The 19,558-nt window shown below is 42.4% G+C and overlaps 1 protein-coding gene across 7 annotated transcripts in view; it reads right to left on the reverse strand.

The window, feature by feature from the left end:
- Positions 1 to 16,841, reverse strand: part of MAP3K9 (mitogen-activated protein kinase kinase kinase 9) — a 64,281-nt gene extending 47,440 nt beyond the window's left edge. For 4 of the 7 annotated variants that reach the window (XR_011000031.1, XR_011000032.1, XM_068193283.1 and 1 more), the window contains exons 1-2: positions 16,211 to 16,840; positions 10,801 to 11,214 (exon numbers count right to left, since the gene is read on the reverse strand). Coding sequence is in view for 5 of the 7 variants with exons in the window: in XM_068193283.1 (XP_068049384.1) it covers positions 10,801 to 11,214; positions 16,211 to 16,511 (715 nt within the window). In the remaining 2 variants the exon portion in view is untranslated. Of the gene's footprint in view, positions 1 to 10,800; positions 11,215 to 16,210 lie in introns of all 7 variants that reach the window. The other 3 variants (XM_068193282.1, XM_068193280.1, XM_068193281.1) reach the window with 1 other exon arrangement.
- Positions 16,842 to 19,558: the final 2,717 nt, after the last annotated feature.

Raw genomic sequence — 19,558 nt, forward strand, 5'->3', positions numbered from 1 at the left:
GCCACCCACCCACAGTAGAATATGTCCAAAACTGAGCCAATCTGTTACAGGAAACTTGGTTTTGAACAAAGAGCCTTTTCATTCAACCATATATGTTTTCTAAGGGATGTTTTTCAGACCACAGAATACTTATGCAAGCAAGGAGACCTCTGAGGGAGCTTTATTTTTATTTTAATTTCTTCTCTGACACACATAGAATCTGGGATTTCACAACTGCGAAAGACAACTTCAGCCTACAGAATATTTTTTACTCATCTCCCCACAATATAATTTGCACTTTGTACAAATCGTTTCACTGTCTTCTAGATCAATTTCCAGATCAAATACTTTCAACTACTGCAAGGCTGTGAAATTCATGCAAATGTGGATTAATACTTTTAAATGAACACTAATCAAGAAAAATCAGATAAGCGTCTTTTGCTTCTTACATGGGACAATAACTACTTTTTCTACTTGGTTTTATCTGAAAAAAGAATTAAATGTTCTCTGAAGAAATGCAATGCAGTCTGAAATCTTCAGGGTTTTTATACAGAAGGTACTATAGTAGTACAGGTATTAAACATTCTTCTCTAGCTTTCCATCAGTCCTTATTTCAAGGAGATAACTATTCATAGATGCAACAAAAATATTCTTGAATAGAAGATGGTTTCACTGAACTTACTCTGATTGTTCCAATCCTATTTTCCCTCCTATAAATAAGCAAAACTTCCCAATATACATGTCAGCTCAGATGCTGGAGGTGATAAAACCCAGATGTTAGGTAAAAAGATAGCCTTAATATACTGCTTCATGCTGCTGCATTGTCTCAGAGAGACAGAGGATAGCTATCAAGTCTGCAGTTAGCCTAACAAGTCAAAAAAGCAGCGCTATTGCAAAGGGAACAAGGGACTGAGGTTGCCAGGCAATCCTTTTTGTAAATTATTAAGTCCTATTGGCAGTACACTAGCATTCTGTCTTGAGGACAGAACTAAGCATTTGGGAAAGGATTTCAAAAATTCGCTCCAAAATGAGACCTCAGTAGCAGTTTGCCAAAATCTAATTTGCAATTTTAGCTCTACCTTCCATAGTTGGCCAGCACAGCTCTGCTTCACAAGTATCCAGATAATGAGCAATCTGCTCTTGATCCAGCATTCAAAGTACTTAAAGTGATTAACAGATCTGCACATGGAATATTTCTGGGCTTTCTGCATGTAGCCTTTCCTACCTTCTGCTGGGTACTCTGCCATTCATTTCAGTATGGCTGCATCTTTAATATCTGTTTGAACTACAGAAGGCTAAGTGTTGCATGAGATGCTAGAGAGGACAGAATTTAAGACCCACTCAAAATTTCACATCTTAGAAGCAAAACCAAAACCCACAAGCATTGCCTCTAGTAATAAGTAAATATTTTCTCTCTTATCACTAACCATTCAGCAACAGTACATTTAAAAAATATATATGTACACCTTGGAACCAAAACCTTCTTAATTACTGGGTACAAGTCAGGGTTCAGCAAATCCACAAAGCTGCACGATTGTCCTCTTCTATCAACCTAGAGGAGGTGATGGATGTGACAGCACAGCAGTTCTTGGATTTCAAGCCATGCAGTACAGTAACTCTAAAGAGCTAATGCATAATGGGGGAGGGGAGAGGAAAGGCCTCCAAAGCCCCGATATATTTAGAATCGATCCTTTCACCTAGCCAGGCTGAAAATGTCTTATCGCTTTAGTGATCTGTACAAAACACTTTGAATGCTCAGGTGAGTTTCTGGGAAAAACAGAGCTGTTCAGTTCTGGTTTCAGACTAAATCCTACCATACTGCTGACATTGCAACAACCTCTAGCTCAGGCATGGATTATTGTACTCTTCATAATCAGTTAAATGCTCCAAGGAAAAAATATAATTACATCTGTACTCAACACAGGGCATTGCCAAACTGTATCACTTTGAAAGCCAGCAACAAATCAAGAACTGTATTAGGTAACAACAAAAAAAGGAAAGGAAAGAGTAAAATCACATGAATGGCATTCATCATTCGTCACTCAAGAGACTGTCTGAAAAGAGATTTAATAATAATGCTTGTTCAGTGGGAGCTGTTTCCAGGCAAATATAAACATGAAAATCATTATGGGAAAAGACAGCCTAAACTGCTTTGTTTTTGGTTTCAATTAAGACATCTTTATGAAACAGTAAATAACACCAACACCAACTCATTCATGGAATAAGGTGGTACTCCAAAATCTAGAAAGTAAGAAAGACATAACTTCACAGGCAGCAGCACAATCCACTCCAGAAGCTGGAGTGTTTTATGGAGTTTTTAAAATCAGATTCAACTTAAAATATTTTCAAAAGGTAGAGAGGTGTATTTTCATTCATCAGAACAAATGTTAAAAGGCTCTTAGAAGTAAAATCAACACCAAGCTACATCTGACAACAGTAAAACTCAGGAGTTTTTCGGATACTGCTGAGTTTGACTTTAAAATGAGCAGAACAAGTTGCCAGCTGCTGAGAAAGAGGGCATTCTTGCACTATTGTACATGAAAGTCCACACAAGATAACAACAGAGCTATCAAAAAGCTGTTGACTTTTTCATGTGCTACATTTCTGTTAGATTTTTTTTTTGACCCAGCTTACCCTGTGATTAAAGATTCTAACTACGCAATAACCTGATGACGTATTAGGAATATTCTGTGGTTACCAGATGATCATAATCATATCAAAACCACACATGATGTGACTGATTACAGCAAAAAAGAAAAAGCTAATCAATAAACCCAGGGCAAGACTGACAACACTTTAACAAGCAGAATTAGGCATATTGAGTTCTGTTAATCAAAGTTACAGGATCTTTCTTATTCTCAGGATCCTTGAACAATGCAAAGTCAAAAGGAACTAAAGATTATTCTCTAGCATCTTTCCATAGGCCCACACACATAAAGGAGGAACAACAGGAAATGCAATGCTTTTGGGGTAGGTGGATCACATGGCCTGGTCCACATACATCCCACCACCCTTATATGTACCATCCTTACAGCAACTATTCATACTAGCCTTACTTTATAGTATACCAGGAACCTCCCAGGAATCCTCAGTTTAAGCACAGAAATTGCGATAAAATCTTAGTGGTTAAAGTATTTACCTGTTACTAGTAAGTGGAGCTACCGGCACACTGACTATTGTTTGCTACGTATCTCAATAATTAGTCTATAGATAGGCAAGGAGGAAGCCATGCTTGCATTTTAGATTTTTCCAGATGTAATGCAAACAGGAGATCCTAATATTTCTCAATGGCCAAAGCAAAATCCAGGAGCCTGTTTCACACATCAGAGATGGATGTACAGAAAACTGGGAGCTTGGCTTGTAGCTGTAAAAATTATCCCAGACATAAGACATACAGCATTCAAAACACATAAAGAATTCAGAGACAATTTGGAATCCATATGTGCACAAGATAATGCTTTCTCTTTTGGGAGGGTATTTTTGTTTTCAATAAAAAATCGTGTCATAATAAATGTGTGAGCAATACAATAATGCCTCTAGAAAGCAAAGTGGAAGGGCTGTGTGTGGCAGTAATACAAACACTTCATAGGAAGGCTGCGTGTCCTCTGGCTACTTCCTTCCCAAGAGGACCCTAAGTGATGCTGCACCAAGCTGCCATTACCACCACAATGACTATTTTACAGACTGGGACACAACAATTTGCTGTTCTGCGGTCAAGAGCTCTTCCTTCTGAACTTTAGAAACAGTGATGAAACCAAACAACATAATTCTGAATTGTTATGCTTTGGAATAGTTTCTTTTCTCAGTGCATGAGGTTCTGTTACTATTTCTTTTTCATATCTGCAAAAATTTGGGTCTGAGGAAGACTTTCCATTAGCAGAGGGACAATTAACAAGCAATTAGCAGACACACCAGTCAACTTTGGCAATCTTTTGGCAAAGTCACACCAACATAACAAGCTATCCTAGAATCAGAAAGCAAACACATACCAAAAAGCAGCTATTCAAATCATGTGCTATTTCCCTTATTCTCTCAAACAACTTAAGGTTTCCCTTGTCCTGTCATAAGGAAATGAACGCAGTCTTCAAGATGGGATGTAACTTAAAGAATCACCTTGGATGATGAATCATCACTTCAAAGAGCAAGACTCTGTTTTATGCCTGATGGTTCAAGAGCAAGTTTGTTTCAGGTATGTTGAAATTCTGAATGGAATTGTTTGATAAAAAAAGCAAAAGTGAAGCTGCTGACAGAAGTCAGTAAAAATTAAAATTAAGTTTACTGATGTGGAAGAAACACCCAAAAAAAAAAAAAAAAGTGGAGATACAGGAATTATTCCAGCTTCCCAGAAATACCACAAGGCTGTTCTCACCCTTAACTGGCTCCTTAAAAATTTCAGAAGAACACAGATCTTTCCCAGCTCTGTCACAGATGGTCAGACGGTGAATTCAGGGGATGCCTATGGACACATGTTGCATGACAGTGCTCAGGTCTGTTCTATGCTTCCATATGCACAATTTGAATAAGGTACTTAATACCACAACTCTAAGTTATTTCTTCTTAGAGCAGAGAGAACCCTGCAAAAAATGTACACAGTGGCTCAATTACATGAAAAGGATATTAGCTAGGGTTTCAAATATAATTGACACAAATTCATTTCTTAAAAACAAGAGGTACTCTTTCCATACTTGTCTATGAAGGTAACAGATTCCATCAGTGAAGTTGCCTTTTTACTACTTAGTGTGGGCAGGACACCAAAGTCTTCTTGTGGACATCAAACATTTCATAAAGACTTCCTATTTTTGACTTGCACTTAACAGTGAAGATATCAATCCATATTCAACTAAAACAAACCACTTACAGAACATGCATTTCATTTTGGAATTCTCAAAAATCTACTAAGACATGAAAATAAGACTGCACCATGAAACATCTGTCAAACTTCTCTGAGAAGAAAACAGATGCACAATAGCTAAAGAATAAAAAAACCAATAAAGTACCAAAGTACACACAGAAACTGTCACCCTACTTCTATGAATTCCTGGTATTTTAACACCTTAAAAATTAGCAACACTTTCAGGTATAATTTACATCTTCTGCACTAATAATACATAATTTTTTTTCATTCTTTTCAATGAAAATGTGTAGTATTAATGACATCAATTTCATCATCATATTACCACATGCAAAAAATTATGGCTACTTGGAATTTTTTTAACTACAAGTGGCCAGGATATCAGCACAAATTATTATACTCTGGAGAGAAAGACAAATATAAGCAGAATAACCAGAATTAGGAGTTATGCACAATCAGCAATGTCTTATAGATTGTTGATAGAATCAGGTAATTGCATAAGTGCAGAACCTGAAGTCATCTTTCATCAGCCATAGGAGTATATACAGGCTGTTTGAAAACCCTGATATCTCCTGTACACAAGTTTTAAACTTAGAAAAAAAGAAACAAAAAAGGAGTGTTACTGATTTTAGCTCCCTGAAAATTCATCTCCCAGTTGTTGTCTTTCACACCACCCATCCCCCCCACAAAACTTCACCTTTTTACCACTTTCCTCTTACAGGCCAAGGGACTACCCAACTACAGCCAGACCAATTACTTACCCAGTGAAAAGCATTCAGATATCAGTGAAATAGCTTCACGATATTCTACAGGAAGCATTACTCAGTCATTTAATTGCACTGACAAAGGAAATCCATTCTGATAGAAGGTACAACACTGGAGTTAGTCAGCTTCTGGAGTACCAGAAGCAGCAGCGCTGTGCGGTGTTCCAAACTGCTCTGCCAACATACATTCAGCAGACCCTGGAAGAGTTCCCCTCTCCACCTCTGCCAGACAGAGGAAAATGTTTACAAGTACTTTTCCTTCTCTGAAAAGACCAACAGAAGAGTGTCAGCTATGACTGGATTAAAATAAAAAAGACAAGGAATATTCTAAGTCCTAGGAACAACTATCCATAAATCATGTGGAAAGTCAGCTCTACTGGCATCTTTATGAACAGATAAAGGCTTAACTACATTAAATAAGCAGAGTTTGGTATTCTTTTAGAAAGCTAGAGCTTTGAATCTTGGGACACCACAAGCTTACATTGGTGGTCCAGAAAGTGGGAGAGGTAAAGACTTCAAATAACTTGAAAGGAAGAACTACTGACTTGGCTGAATCAGAATTGTTGGGGTTTATTTTGACCTCTGTCCTTTCCTCTTTCTTTGACCTTGGTGATGTCACTTTGCTGTTAATCTTCTGTGCCACTTTGTGGAACACAACCATAATGACTTTTAAAAAGCACTTTGCTAACTGGCATGAATACCCTCAGCAAAATCTTTCAATGTAGAGCAAATAACAAACAATTTCTGCTGAGACAGTCAAAAAAAACCCCAAATATGCTTTTGCTAGCTCTCCACAATATTAGTTAATTGGCCTTATTCCTATAGCAATGCTGGCGTATCTAAAACTGACAAACAGGGCCAACTTCATTATTTACAATACTTCACTAAAACCAACAGGACTGTCGCTTTTTGATCCTAAGCATTATATGCCAGGCACTTTTCTCTGGCCAGAAATAAGACTTGAATCACAGATGAGAGAGAAAAGAAAGGGAAACTCTTAAGTGCAGGGATGTTGATTTCAGAGGGAACTTCTAGTTGCTTTTTTTCCTACAGCTCAGAATTTAGATTATTTAGGTGCTTTCACATTGGGAAAGGACTATTAAGGATTCCATAACATACGCTCAATGGCTTACCAATGTGCAGCTGAAGAAGGAAAGGTTGGAAATATCACCACATGAAGAGAAGCAGCAGCAGCAGCCACTGAAGATTCTGTCAGATTATTAAAATTAATTTTCATATGGAATAACTCGAATCCCTTAAATCAAATGCCCAAAATAAAAATACTTATCTCCTCACACAGCACAACCAAATAGTTTCCTAAATTATCTTTTCTCTCTCATGTAGTCATATGACTGACATATGAGTTGGTAATGCCATTGGAAGACTTGTCTACCAGTCTTAATGCCAGCTGAACTCAGACTCAAAAAAATAATTTCAGCATCACTAAAACTGAATCACAGGCATACAGTTCATTCTGTAAAGACCTTTCTGTGCTCACTTTCTGATTGCATCCCTAAAGCAATAAAACAGGCAGCCCTCAGAACCTCCAAGATTTACAATAAATCTTCTTCAAACAAACATGGTATTAAACATACAGAGCACTCTTCCCACACTCTAAATGTATTAGCATTAAATGTAGAGTTACAAAAATGTAAAGAAGAAAAAAATTAAGAAAAACTATAGAACAGAAAAAATTTCCTCCTTTTAATCAAAAAAGATGGATAACAGACAACTGTTTTGGAGTGGTTTTTGATGAGGAGTATCTGAAGAAAGAGACACCCCCTGGAATCTTCAAATAATCATCTGAAGTTCAGTTCAGATGAACTAAAGTGAAGTTATCTCCCAAAGTAACCAAAACCCTATGTTCTTTATTACACTACCAGATATGTTGACAGCTATTCTGAGCATTGTTTTGGTCTATATTGAGTCCACCAAGCTGGAACAGTTTAAATCAAAAAGGATTTTTTTCCCAAATCCTTACATAATGGGGTAATTTCTCAGACTTGCATTAGGGTGCCCACTTGATATGTTCAAAATGCAATGTGACCTGCTTAAAAAGATTCATCATGAAGTACTGTCCTTATGCATCCTGTGTCTGCCCAAACATAAGCAGACATCTGACAACAAGGCATTCTCTGATTTTCTTCTATTCTAGTAGAAAAATTGATTTTAAATAAGGCAACTCTGTTCTTTCCCACTGCCCAGTCTTGTTCTCTAACTCCCAAACAAACTCACCCTGCAGCTTCAGATGCACTGTGTACATCCCAGCTGGTGCTTGAAGGCAAGATGAGATGTACAAGAATCACAATCTATTACTGAACATAGGCAGTACCAATCAATAAATCAATACAGCTGATGCTCCCATGACAGCCCTACAGCACTTGTAGATGTTTAGTAAACGTAAGAAATGCATCTGCAAGAATCCTTCCCAAGCTCTTGCAAGCAGAACCTGTTTCCTCACCACAGACACCTCACTGCCTGTGACCCAGTGGGTGATAACTTCTGCAAAGAAAATGCTACAAGCTTGTAATTCTACAGGCACAAAGCTGACAAGACAACTTGCTCTCCGTTATCCATGCTAATTAAGAAAACTAAGTTCATCAGAAAAACAGACAAAATGCAAGCTATATATTAATCAGGATGCAATAATACACTCAGTCCAGTAATCTTTACAAAACTAGTGAAAAGCTTTCCACAGGAAACAGAGCAATTTCTAAGATGCTTATTATACATAAGAGAAAAGGGATTTCAGCAATGCACAGACAGAGTAATCAAGAAAGACATGACTTAGGCAGCTCAAAGTTGTTCATCCTACAATCCCTTATCCCCACAAAAAAGCTCAACCACTGTCGTAATCTAATATTTATGATGCTTGCTCTGTAGATATACTCAGAAAATAAAATGTATTTCAAATGTTTAAAATAGCATATATTTTACATTTCTCTTCAACCAGACAGCACAGATTGAAGAACTTCATTTTGTTTAATAAACAGCTGTTGCAATGTGTCAAGCACATACCCGATGCTACTAATTTATCTAATTTCAAAAGAGAAAAACAAACCAATAATTTTTCCTTAAAATATCTTAAGTCCTTTCCTCCAGCACCAGCTCCTACATTCACTTAGTTTCTCAAATGTAATACTGCTTGCTCCAGCCTTATCTGGGATAGAATTTTCCTATACCCATCATTTCTCTACTAGATCTGATGCTACCTGGGTCACAACCACCATGTAAATTCTCTATCTTTCCCCTTCAAACATAGAATATCTCTGAATCCTTGCAGAGGCATTCTCACCCATTCTTCCCCTTTCTTTACTATTGCTTCCTCCCAAACAATGGATATTATAGTAATACATGTAGCTACTTCTCACTGACCATTTACAGTGCAGCACAATTACACTCTGCTGATTCATTGTGACAAGAGACATTTACTCTTGCTGCTGACAATCCACATGTTTTCTAGCATCCATACCTGTCTTGATGGTAACACTGTGCACTGGGTGTCCCTCTGGTTCTCTTGTTGAAGTTTTTCCCTTTTACAACTAGAAGTCTCTGGTCTGAATAAAACAGTGAAGTACTAGAAGCTAACAGTTTTTTATCTTAGAAATAACTTTCATTCTAAACCTCAAAAATGTTCAAATAGCACTTAGCAAGGAAATCTTAATGGCCTGTTAGCAAAATAAGCAAGTAAATAGTTTCTCAGATAAGGAGGAAAGGCACAACACTGAAAGGCAATTATTTCTTGTTCACAGATGCAGCCAGTCATTCACTAAGTCATGCAGAAAATCATTCCTTAATTTTACAACATTTATTAACATGCCCATATATTTGCCATCTCTAAGGGAAGGGTTTAGATATCAGCACATCTCTATTGACATTAAGATTGCCTTACTCTAACAAAATGGGAAACTTTGTTACTATAAGAACAATACTGTAGAAAGTAACTTGAAGGCTCTTATAGTTACTATTTTTCCACTAACAAAAACTAATAATACTTTTTTTACTCTTCCACAACCAACTAAGTAAATTCACAGCCCCAACATCTGAGGCCAAAAAACATAGGAAGATTCTGCAAGGCCTGAAAATTTACAGCATTGCAATGGTTAATGCTAGTGAATCTATTTAAGATATTAAAATTCCCATCTATCAGACCTCTCTGCTAATGTCCCTGCCCTCAAAGCAAAAGGGACATATGCCTGCATCCCAGCCACCCAGTTCATAGAGCTTCTTATTAACTCAAGCCATAAATGACAATGAGTTCATACTAACACACCAATCTAAACCACCACATCTAATATGGAGGTCTGTGTTTACTCTTGCCATCTAGACATAGACAAGCAGAGAGAGAGGCTAAACAGCTGCATATAGACATCAGGAGAGGAAATTATGATCTTTAAACCACTGCAGCACTTTGCTCCCACACTCATAAAAAATGTTCTGTGTGTGCGTTTGACTTTGACAAGTTAAAGTTTGTGAAAAGAGACACTACAAGAACAGCACCCAAGCAACACACAGTAATGCTGTCAGTATTATAGAGCAGCTGAAATCACCATGATTTCCACAATCCTAACTACCAAAGTTCAGCTCCCCTTGCTCTCTAATGGGTGAGTTGTATCATGTAAAGCATCGCACATATCAGCTGAAGTCCTGGGTGTACAAGGACATTTTATTCACACGAGTTAAGGTTTCTGTCAACACCAGCTCTACGGCAGATAAAGAGAAAATCCAATTCAGCTGGGATGGGTTAAATCTCCCATAAGGAAAACAGGCTTGCATCTCATCTATACAGCAAAATCTAGCAAGTATCACGAAAGCCTAGGAGCATTTACCCTTACAAAGAAGCACTTATTCTTCCAAAAATTGGAAAAATAATACCCATTCTAAGTTCAGTAAGGCTTTCTAACATACAGAAGTCTGCTGAAATGCCAATAAAACCTAGACACTATATGAATATGAACTACTAGCAAAGCATGGTTCATTCACAGTTGCTTTTGCATCCAGTCATTTAAGTTGCTTCTACAGATTGAAAGCATTTACATGTTTCCTGTGATCTGTAGCACCATACTGTATAAAAATAAACCCTTCTGGGATTGAATTAGAGGATACAGTGGTTCACTAAATTAACATTACTCCCCTCTTTTCTTTGCATGATTTTTCCCCAAAAACATATCCCAGCACCCTGACTGTTCACTGTGTAGCACTTACTGTTGCTGGACTTGAGGTCACGGTGAATTATGGGAACAATTGCTTCCTCGTGCAGGTAGTTCATTCCCCTGGCAATCTGCACTGCCCAGTTCACCAGTATGTCAGGAGGTATCCTTTTACCAGACAACACCCTATTGAGCGATCCTCCGCGGGCAAACTCCATGATCAGGCAAAGATTAGGTTCCTTCAAACACACACCCCTGAGGGCAATGATGTTGGGATGTTTTAACATTGCAAAGAGCTTGGCCTCTTGGCGGACATTCTCAATGGTCTGGCTGATGTCCTCATCAGGGTCATAGCGAGCTGCCTTGACAGCAACCTCATCTCCTATCCATACAGCTCGATACACTTTTCCGAAGCCCCCTATGCCAATGATTTCTTCCAGAACAAGCTCTGAGAAGTCGATCTCTAGGACTAGGGAAAGAGGGAAAAAAAATGTAAGCATTTAGCAACTATGCAGTCTGTACATCAGCTGAAGGTCCATGCTGGCCAACCTCACCCTGCCCTTGGACGAAGGGCCAATTTTCACTCCAAAATAATACAAAGAAAAGCAGTGGACCTTTCTGAAAACCTTTCTGTACCTAATAGTATGGTAAAACAGACCTTGCAGGATCATAAAACTGGTATGAAGTACTCACTGTAAATGGTAAAACAATAGAATAGCCTTCTCTTACCAGAGTTAAACCCTTATAATACTGATGCCCCTGACCCTACCCCCCCTTAAGGAAAAACTCTTAGTGACAGTGCAAGATTCTGAAAATGAAAAACACACTCACCAACTAATCTTCGCTGTGTTCACAATACAGTGCTTAACGTAAAGTAGCTAAAACTCAACACAAAACGCATCTGCTTCTCCATTTGTCCTTTATTTGAATGTCTCTTGTTGAACTGCCACAACAATCTTTTAGTCCTTCCCAAATCACACTTATTCTTCCACACCACTCCAGGCTTTGCAGATTTGTTCCCCACAAGAGATCTGTTAACCAGTTCTGACATTACCGACAACAGTGTGACAAACAGATGGATCAAACCACATACTGAGTGTACCGAGCAAGCAATAAGAAAAACATTTCTTGATTAATTCATACTGCATTTTTGTTACAAAAACTTCCTTTTCCCATGCACTGACAGCTATACTTAACAGGCTGACACAAAAAAATCTACAGATGCAGCTGTCTCGATTCAACACACAAACTGCACCCCGAGCAAAAGCAATGAGAAAATGTATCCTGTACAACTGCACACTAAACACAGTTCATATGGGTGGCCAAAAGAACCCATCCAATACTGACTAATGTAGAATGAAAATTCCACATACTGACCATGAAAATACGTTGACACAGCTTAATTTACAGTAGTGGGAGGCTACCACTGATGCTACTCTGTATGACATTTGCATGGTTACCAATTACAGTCAATGAAATTTTAAAAAGTTTTAAAGGAAGAGTACCATAATGCAAGATTTGAACAAAAAGTCACCAAGTCTTAAAACTTTCCTGCATTTGAAATGTCAAATCTGACATGGTTCCCTTGCTTTGTCTAGTAGAAAATTGAGTTTGTAAAGGGAGCAGGTTAGATCCCACTTAAATAAGCTAGTCTCCTTAGTCCAATCAAATGCCTTTCCTACGTATAAGCCTACAGTACAAGCCTTTGTCACAAAACTGTATGGAGTTAATACAAACTCTTCTGTCCATAGCTGCAGGCTTTTATTTTGTCTGAGCTCTACCTTTCCTGAAGATGATTTTTACAAGTTGGCTTACTTTTGTAAGTTAGTCAAACCTATGTGTTAGTTTAATAAGGATGCCTTTGCTGCTTTTCCTAGCGTTCCATGAACAAAAGACTAATGGGAAACAAGACAGAAATTTGACCAAGAAAGTCTGCCAGAAGGAGAAAAGACCTCTTCCAGTCCAGAACACCGAGAGAATTTATTTTTCTGCTACTGTGAATACATACTTTGGGTAACACTCTGAGCTTCAGGGATCTGCACAGCAACGAAGATTTCAGTCTTACAGTAGCAACCTTGGCCTTCAAATGCTTGAGACAGAGATTACTAGAAAACATGCAACTAGAAAACTGAAATTTTAGAACAAGACTGCAATGACAATAACTCCAGATGTGAGGCTACCCTGTCACTGAGAATACATGAAGAGTCACTCTTGTATTTCTCACCAATAAAAGATCTAAAGAAATCAGATGTTGAGTCCTATCTCTTCAGTGAATCGAATTTCAGCACTGCTAGAATCCTCAATTAACCTGCTCTTAGAGACAAGGTCAGTTAAAAGACTGGAAATGAACAAACACGCACCCCACACCACCAGGGTGATTTCCTGCCCTGCCAACTCCGAACAGACAGCGTTCAGGTGCTGTTCACGGCTGGTGTTCTGCTCGGGCATTCCACGGATTAAGAGCACGTCAACGAGACGCCGAGAGAGCCGCCCGCTGCTCCGCAGGTGCTGAAGGGACAGCTCCGGCGGCAGCGGGGACGGGACGGGGACGGGGACGGGACGGGGCCGGGACAGCCCCGCGGGCAGCGCCCGGCCTTCCCCCTCCACACCCCCTTTCCCCCCATCCGCCCCGATGCTGGGGAGAAGCGCGACAGGAAGGTGGCAGGCAGGAGAACAAGATGGGCAAAGGAAACCGAAGGGCTGGAAAGTAGAACACTTCGTGTGCCACCACCCATTTTCCATCAGAAAAAGCACATCTTTGCTGGAGGCACAAATTAATAGGGGTGGGATGTAAAATCGAGAGACTTAAGCTTCCACATGAAATCTAATACATGACATTGAATGTTCTTTTATCTGGAAGTAAGACCTTAGTTTAGTTTGAAAATGTATACTTCAATAAGGCAAAGTGGCCAGGTTACCCTCGTGGGTAGCTTATTCATTAAAAAACCCTGATTTTAAAAAAAATGTTCTGTTTAGGTTTTTTTTAAAGGCATTTTCCACTGAATTAGTTTATTCATTTTCATCGTTTGAGTTATACAGGTACATTAGGGCACAACATACTAGTTTTTCTTCACATCTCTAAACACACTAGCTCCGGTATCATTTGGCAGATGTGTTGTACAGGACTGTACAGAATTCAGGAACTGAAGTCATCTCATTCCTCTGTGGGCTGGTAAGGAATTACAGTGCCTGTATGCCATGAACCAGTGGCCATGCTGACAACTCTAAAGTAGGTGCTGTTTAATCAGCTCTCATTAGACTCATATGATTAAACTGTTTAATTCAGTCTTAAGTGTTTAAGAACCCACAGCACAGATGAGAGTCCCTCAAATTAGCCCACTCCTGACAGCCACTACAGGTTACTTTTTATCATTCATGATATCCTCACCAAGGCAAGATTCAAGCACACTACATGGATGGCTAAAATTACCAGCTAAACTAGGACAGCTCTCAGTAGAAGCAGAATCACTAGGACTTAAACTCCCAAATTTTCATTAAATATATAGATAAACTTTAGGAAAGCAAGTAAAAATAGGTTCTGTGCTGAGGTGCATGTCCAGTACGACACTTTCACAATACTCCTGTAAAACTGGACTAAGAAGTGTTAAACAACAGACGGTGATTCCTATTCCAAACAGCTACCAAACTAACATAGCAGCTCTAAAAGTGGATTGCATTCCTTGCAAAGGATTTCTAATACTCAACTTGAAAATCCAATTCAATGGCAACCAACTTTAACCCCTGTCCAAACCACGTTGTTTTTTTAAAAAAAACACATAGTCCTTAAGCATTATGCAAACCTCTGGAGGGCAATAAATTCTACTTAGTCATGAACATATGGCTGGTGACTTGACAGAAGAGGTGTAGCTCAGTAGGGGCATGGGAAGAATAAGGCAAAGACAAAGGGGGAAGGTACAACTCCACAACTGTTGGTGAGCTATCAAACCACAGAAGAGGCATCAAGACAGGAAAATCCGCAGTTACAAAGCCTGAACTTGAACACTCAACACAGGATGGGAGCTGAGGGTTTGAAAAGTTCTATAGAAATGGTTTTCTTAAGTATCTCAAAAGCAAAACCTAATAAGCATTCATTCACAGCTTTTTCTGTGTGTGAGGAAAAAAATAACTTACCAGTGCTCTTGAAGCATGAAAGAAAGGAACAGCACCTAGTCCTCTCACAAGCCCAAGGGCAATGCTACAAATTACTGAGTTTCACCTAAATGCTTTCAAGCAGAATACAAAATAAGAAAAAAAGCTATTAGTTGTACTCCTTGGAGATACGGCCTAGATAGGACAAAACATCTTTTCACTCCTTTATCTTCTAGAAAAGCCTACCAGTCTAAAAATTTTTCTCTGCCCGTCCAAAAAAAAAAAGAAAAGCATCCTTGTCTGAATTATCAATGGTGATAGATAAACAAGATCTAGAAAGTCATTCCATGTTGTTTCTCTTTCCACAACTGTACATAGTGACTAAAAAAATGTAGAGATGAAACAGCCCTATTCTCTGTCACCAACAAAGGCTTCAAAACTGCACCAAAATTCATGGAAACAAACCAATCCCTCAGTGCTTCAGCATCACAACATAGTCAAGTGACCCTCAGGCAGGCCCAGACACCCAAATGTGGATACAACTCATTCACAGGTATTTTAGGACAGAATTTGTAAGAGGGCAGAGGAACCTGGTAACACAAGTCAATTTAGGAATTTTTCAGTCAGAAATAACAAGCTTTTGGTTAGTAAGTAGGATAATAATGAACAAGTATTAGCAGTGAATCAACAGTTCAGAAAACAACTGCTTCCCTCCCAGCAACCTTTAAGAATATTCTTAAAGGCAGAATGACCAGAACCCTGGTTACTCCACCACTGCCCAGCCGCCAGGATTTTGTCTCTTGATGAAAATTTATCAGCCCCTGGAAACACAGGTCTTAACAATGGGAAACTGCTCCCGGCGTCGCTGAAACGCTAACACACTGAGCCAAGCTCTGCCTTCCAGGGAGCGGCGCGCTAGCCTGGAAGACAGGAGGGCACTGGAGCAGCAGGAATACCTCCGCGGGTGGGAAAGGGCACACACCGGGGGCCTGGGGCGGCCCCAGGGTGGGGGCTGGGACTCCGTAGCCCCTTCGCTCGCCGCCGAAAGCCATCGCAGGCCCCCCCACCCCGCCGCCGGCTGGGCCCGCGGCCTCCCACGGCCGCTCGCCAGCGGGATGGGCCTTCCCTACCCCTCAGCGGCGGCACCGGCTTCCAACAGGACCCACGGAAGGGCCGGGCCAGTCCCCTCCCCAGGGACATCGGGAGGGCCGAGCCTCGGCTCTCCCCACAACCTCGGCAGTTCCTCCGGTCTCTTCCCCCTCCCATACCCACCCCAAGCCCGCGACGGGGGGACAGGACCGGGCCTCTCCCCTGGCTCCCTCCCTCTCGGCGGACGGGCCGCGCCGAGCCCCCTGCCCGGGCCCGGGCTCCCTTACGCTGTATGGCGGGGGGCGGCGGGTATCGGGCGCGCAGCTCCGGGCCGCCCCCCTGCACGCCGCTGCTCACGTAGTTGCTGGGAAAGATGCCGACGCGCTGGTCGATCTTGCCCGTCCACCAGCCCTCGTCGCCGGACACGTGCGAGTCCCGGGACAGCACCTGCACCACGTCCCCCGGCCGCAGGCTCAGCTCGTCCTCGCCGCACGCCTCGTATTCGAAGACAGCGGTCCAGAGCGGCCCGTCGCCCGGCGGCTCCCCGCCGCCCGCGCCCTCCTGGCTGAGCTCGGTGAGGGGCTCCATGGCGAGGCTGCTCCATAGGGGGAGGCGCCCGCGGCAGCCGGGCGCTGCGGGGGGCGGCGGGGCCGGGACCGCCGCCTATTGTTCATGCGGCCCGGCGCCCGCCGGCACCAGGTGCCGCCGCCGGGACTTCCCGGCGCGGGGCCGCCTCAGCCTAGCGCGGGCAGGGGCGAGACCGGGCAGCGCGTGCTGTGGAGGAGCCGCCGCATCCCCCCCATCCGCCGCCTCCTCCGTGCCCGCCTCCGCCTCCTGCCGCCGCCGCCGCCGCACATCCCGGAGCCACCTGACTCTCTGGCAGCTTCGGCGGCGCGAGGGTGGGCAGGGCAGGCCCCGCCCCCGCGCCGCCATTGGCCGCCGCCGCCGCCCGTCAGCACCGCCCTCACCTGATTGAGGGCCCGCGCCCCCTTGGCCACGCCCCGGCCCCGCCCGGCCCCCGGCCCCGGAGTGGCGCACGCACCGGTGCGCCCCCGATTGGCCCCGCGCCGTCAGCTCCCGCTTCCCATTGGGCCGCGCGCTCCGAGCTCCGCCTTCCCCGCCGCGTCTCATTGGCTGGGGGAAGGGGCATGACACGGGCCAAGGGCGGGGTGGGGCGGCCCGAGGGCGGAGCGGGCGGGCGCCACCTGGTGGCGGGCGGAGGCGGCGCACACCTGGGCCGGCCCCCGCCGCCCGGGGCTCGGGGCCGCCCGGGGCCGCCCGGGGCCGCCCGGGGCTCAGGGGGGCTCGGGGCCGCCCGGGGCTCGGGGCCGCCCGGGGCCGCCCGGGGCTCGGGGCCGCCCGGGGCTCGGGGCCGCCCGGGGCCGCCCGGGGCTCGGGGCCGCCCGGGGCTCGGGGCCGGCCGCCCGCGGGGACCACCGCTGCGCCGCGGGCCCGGAGCGCGGGGTCGGGCCGAAAAGCGGACAGAGTCTCTGTTTTGTGTTAGGCCGTTGGCTTCCATGACCCGTCCGAACTTAAGCACGGGTGTTAGATGGTTTCTGCCCGAGGTTATCGTGGGTGTATCCCTGCTGAATGCCTTTGTGGAAAATTAACAGAATTTACTTCTCACTCTTGCAATCAGCACGTAGTTGCTCAGTCCTGAAAATCCAAATTCCTTCTCCCTGCTGCCAGGGTTTTCACAGCTTGTGGAGACACCGGATCTTGTCAATGGAATTTGTTTGCACTTGGTGATATTACTGGGAGATTTTCTTCACATTTCACTCCCCTTTTTTTTTTTTTTTAATCCTCATTTGAATTCCAGTGGTAAAACTGGAAATGAAAATTCTCTGTTCATGCTTCATCATAACAAAGCCCACTGATGCCAAATGAGAAGCCCAAGTACCCTGACCACACCTGATGTCTTCACACTGATCCTGATCCTTCACACATACATAAAATGCAGGGCTTTGTTATTCTTTAGTATTTAGTAAATGCAATTACACAATTCTTCTCGGCAAGACATATTTTTTAAAAATTCTCCATCCCTGAGTGAGGCCTTTGGTTTGGTTTATGTACAGAGTAGCTGCTAGTAATTCTTTAATTTTGTGCATTGCGGTTTTGTCTATTTATCTGTCCTTGCATTTGCATTATGCTGTAGCTCCTTTATAGGTAGCACCAGCGTTTAGGCTTTTAATAGAATGCTGAAGATCTTAGGCGTAACATGCTCTGTGTTCATTCAAAATCCTTATTGTTTGTAAAATATTTGAATTTGCTTAAATTTACTCTGGGAATACACCTCCACTCAACTGAACCTTAATAACAAATATTGCAGAGAACCCTACTGGGAACTACAATTATTCTATTTTCTCTGGTTTTTTCCCAAAAAAGGGGGAGCTTTCATTTCTCACAAAGCTTTTACTTCAGAGCTTTTATTTCTCACAGAAGCCAAACAAACATGGTCTAGAAAGAGCTGGTATATTACTATCTTTATTTTACAAATAGAGACCAAAACATGTCTCGTTGAGGTCAGAACTAACATTTCACTGTGACACATGCAAGATTTAGGCATGCTTCAGCACAAGTTTTCAATGGAATTTGTCTAAGAACTGAGCTTTAGGTTTTCTCCTCTCTCTCCACTGCCTCTTGACAGCGAGGGAAGAACTGAGGATGCATCCTCTCCACTATTCCTTTGTTGCTTAAGGGTGTGTTTTCACAATTAGTGTAAGCTTATCCGATACTACTCTGCTGCTGAAAGGGACTTTCCTGCCCCTTGTCACATGCTTGACCTGCTTTCCTGATTGCAACAGTAGTGACTGTGGAGTCATTTCAGCTCATTATCGAGGTGAAAGCTAAGCCTCTGAGTAAAAGCAGCTAGTTTTCAATCAGCTTTTTAGGTTGATCTGACTTGCATTAGGACTGTACACACAGACATTAAAGCCAGCACAAGGAAGCAGGGCAGGTGAAAGGGACAGCCACCTGGCTTTTTCAGGACCATCCCATCTTTAGGTTACCTTGTCTTGGTCATGAAGACAAGGGGTAACAAATAGCTGTATTCATGGTTTTGGAGTTCAAATAATAGGTTACTGAGATGGAATGTGAAAGACTGCTGTTAATGTTCCTAGGTAAAGTAATTGCAGTTGCATGCAATAATTTTCTGTCAAATTTTATGCAGAAAAAGTTTCAGGTGAGAAATTATAATGCTTTACATGAATACGGTGCTTTAAATGTTGTAATACAAAAAAATGTGAGTGAGATAAGAAAATAGAGGCCTCCTATCTTTCAGCTGTTTGCCACTTATTTTGATCACTGCTATAGAGCACTGATAGGTTTAAAGTAAAATGTTATATTACTGATTGTGAAAACTATGACAGGAAAAAAATTGCTACTGTAGAGGCTCAGGTTGCCTGTTGTAGTGACCTGCCAAGACAGAACCCTGCCATCTTGTGGAATGCTATGAGCAAAGTACACTGCTTTGCTTCTTTTTTTTCTTTCCTTTATTTTTTATTTCCTGTGTTTATATGTTTGTTTCTACAGAAGTGGTGTGACTGGCTCAGGAAGCTGTTTGTGCCTGGAGTGTCCAGGGAAATACTCTGAAGAGCCATCACAGGATTTTCCCACTCTCAGAGACTTCTCTTGGC

The sequence above is a fragment of the Anomalospiza imberbis genome, chromosome 6, assembly GCF_031753505.1.
Source record: "Anomalospiza imberbis isolate Cuckoo-Finch-1a 21T00152 chromosome 6, ASM3175350v1, whole genome shotgun sequence".
Classification (NCBI taxonomy): Eukaryota; Metazoa; Chordata; class Aves; order Passeriformes; family Viduidae; genus Anomalospiza; species Anomalospiza imberbis.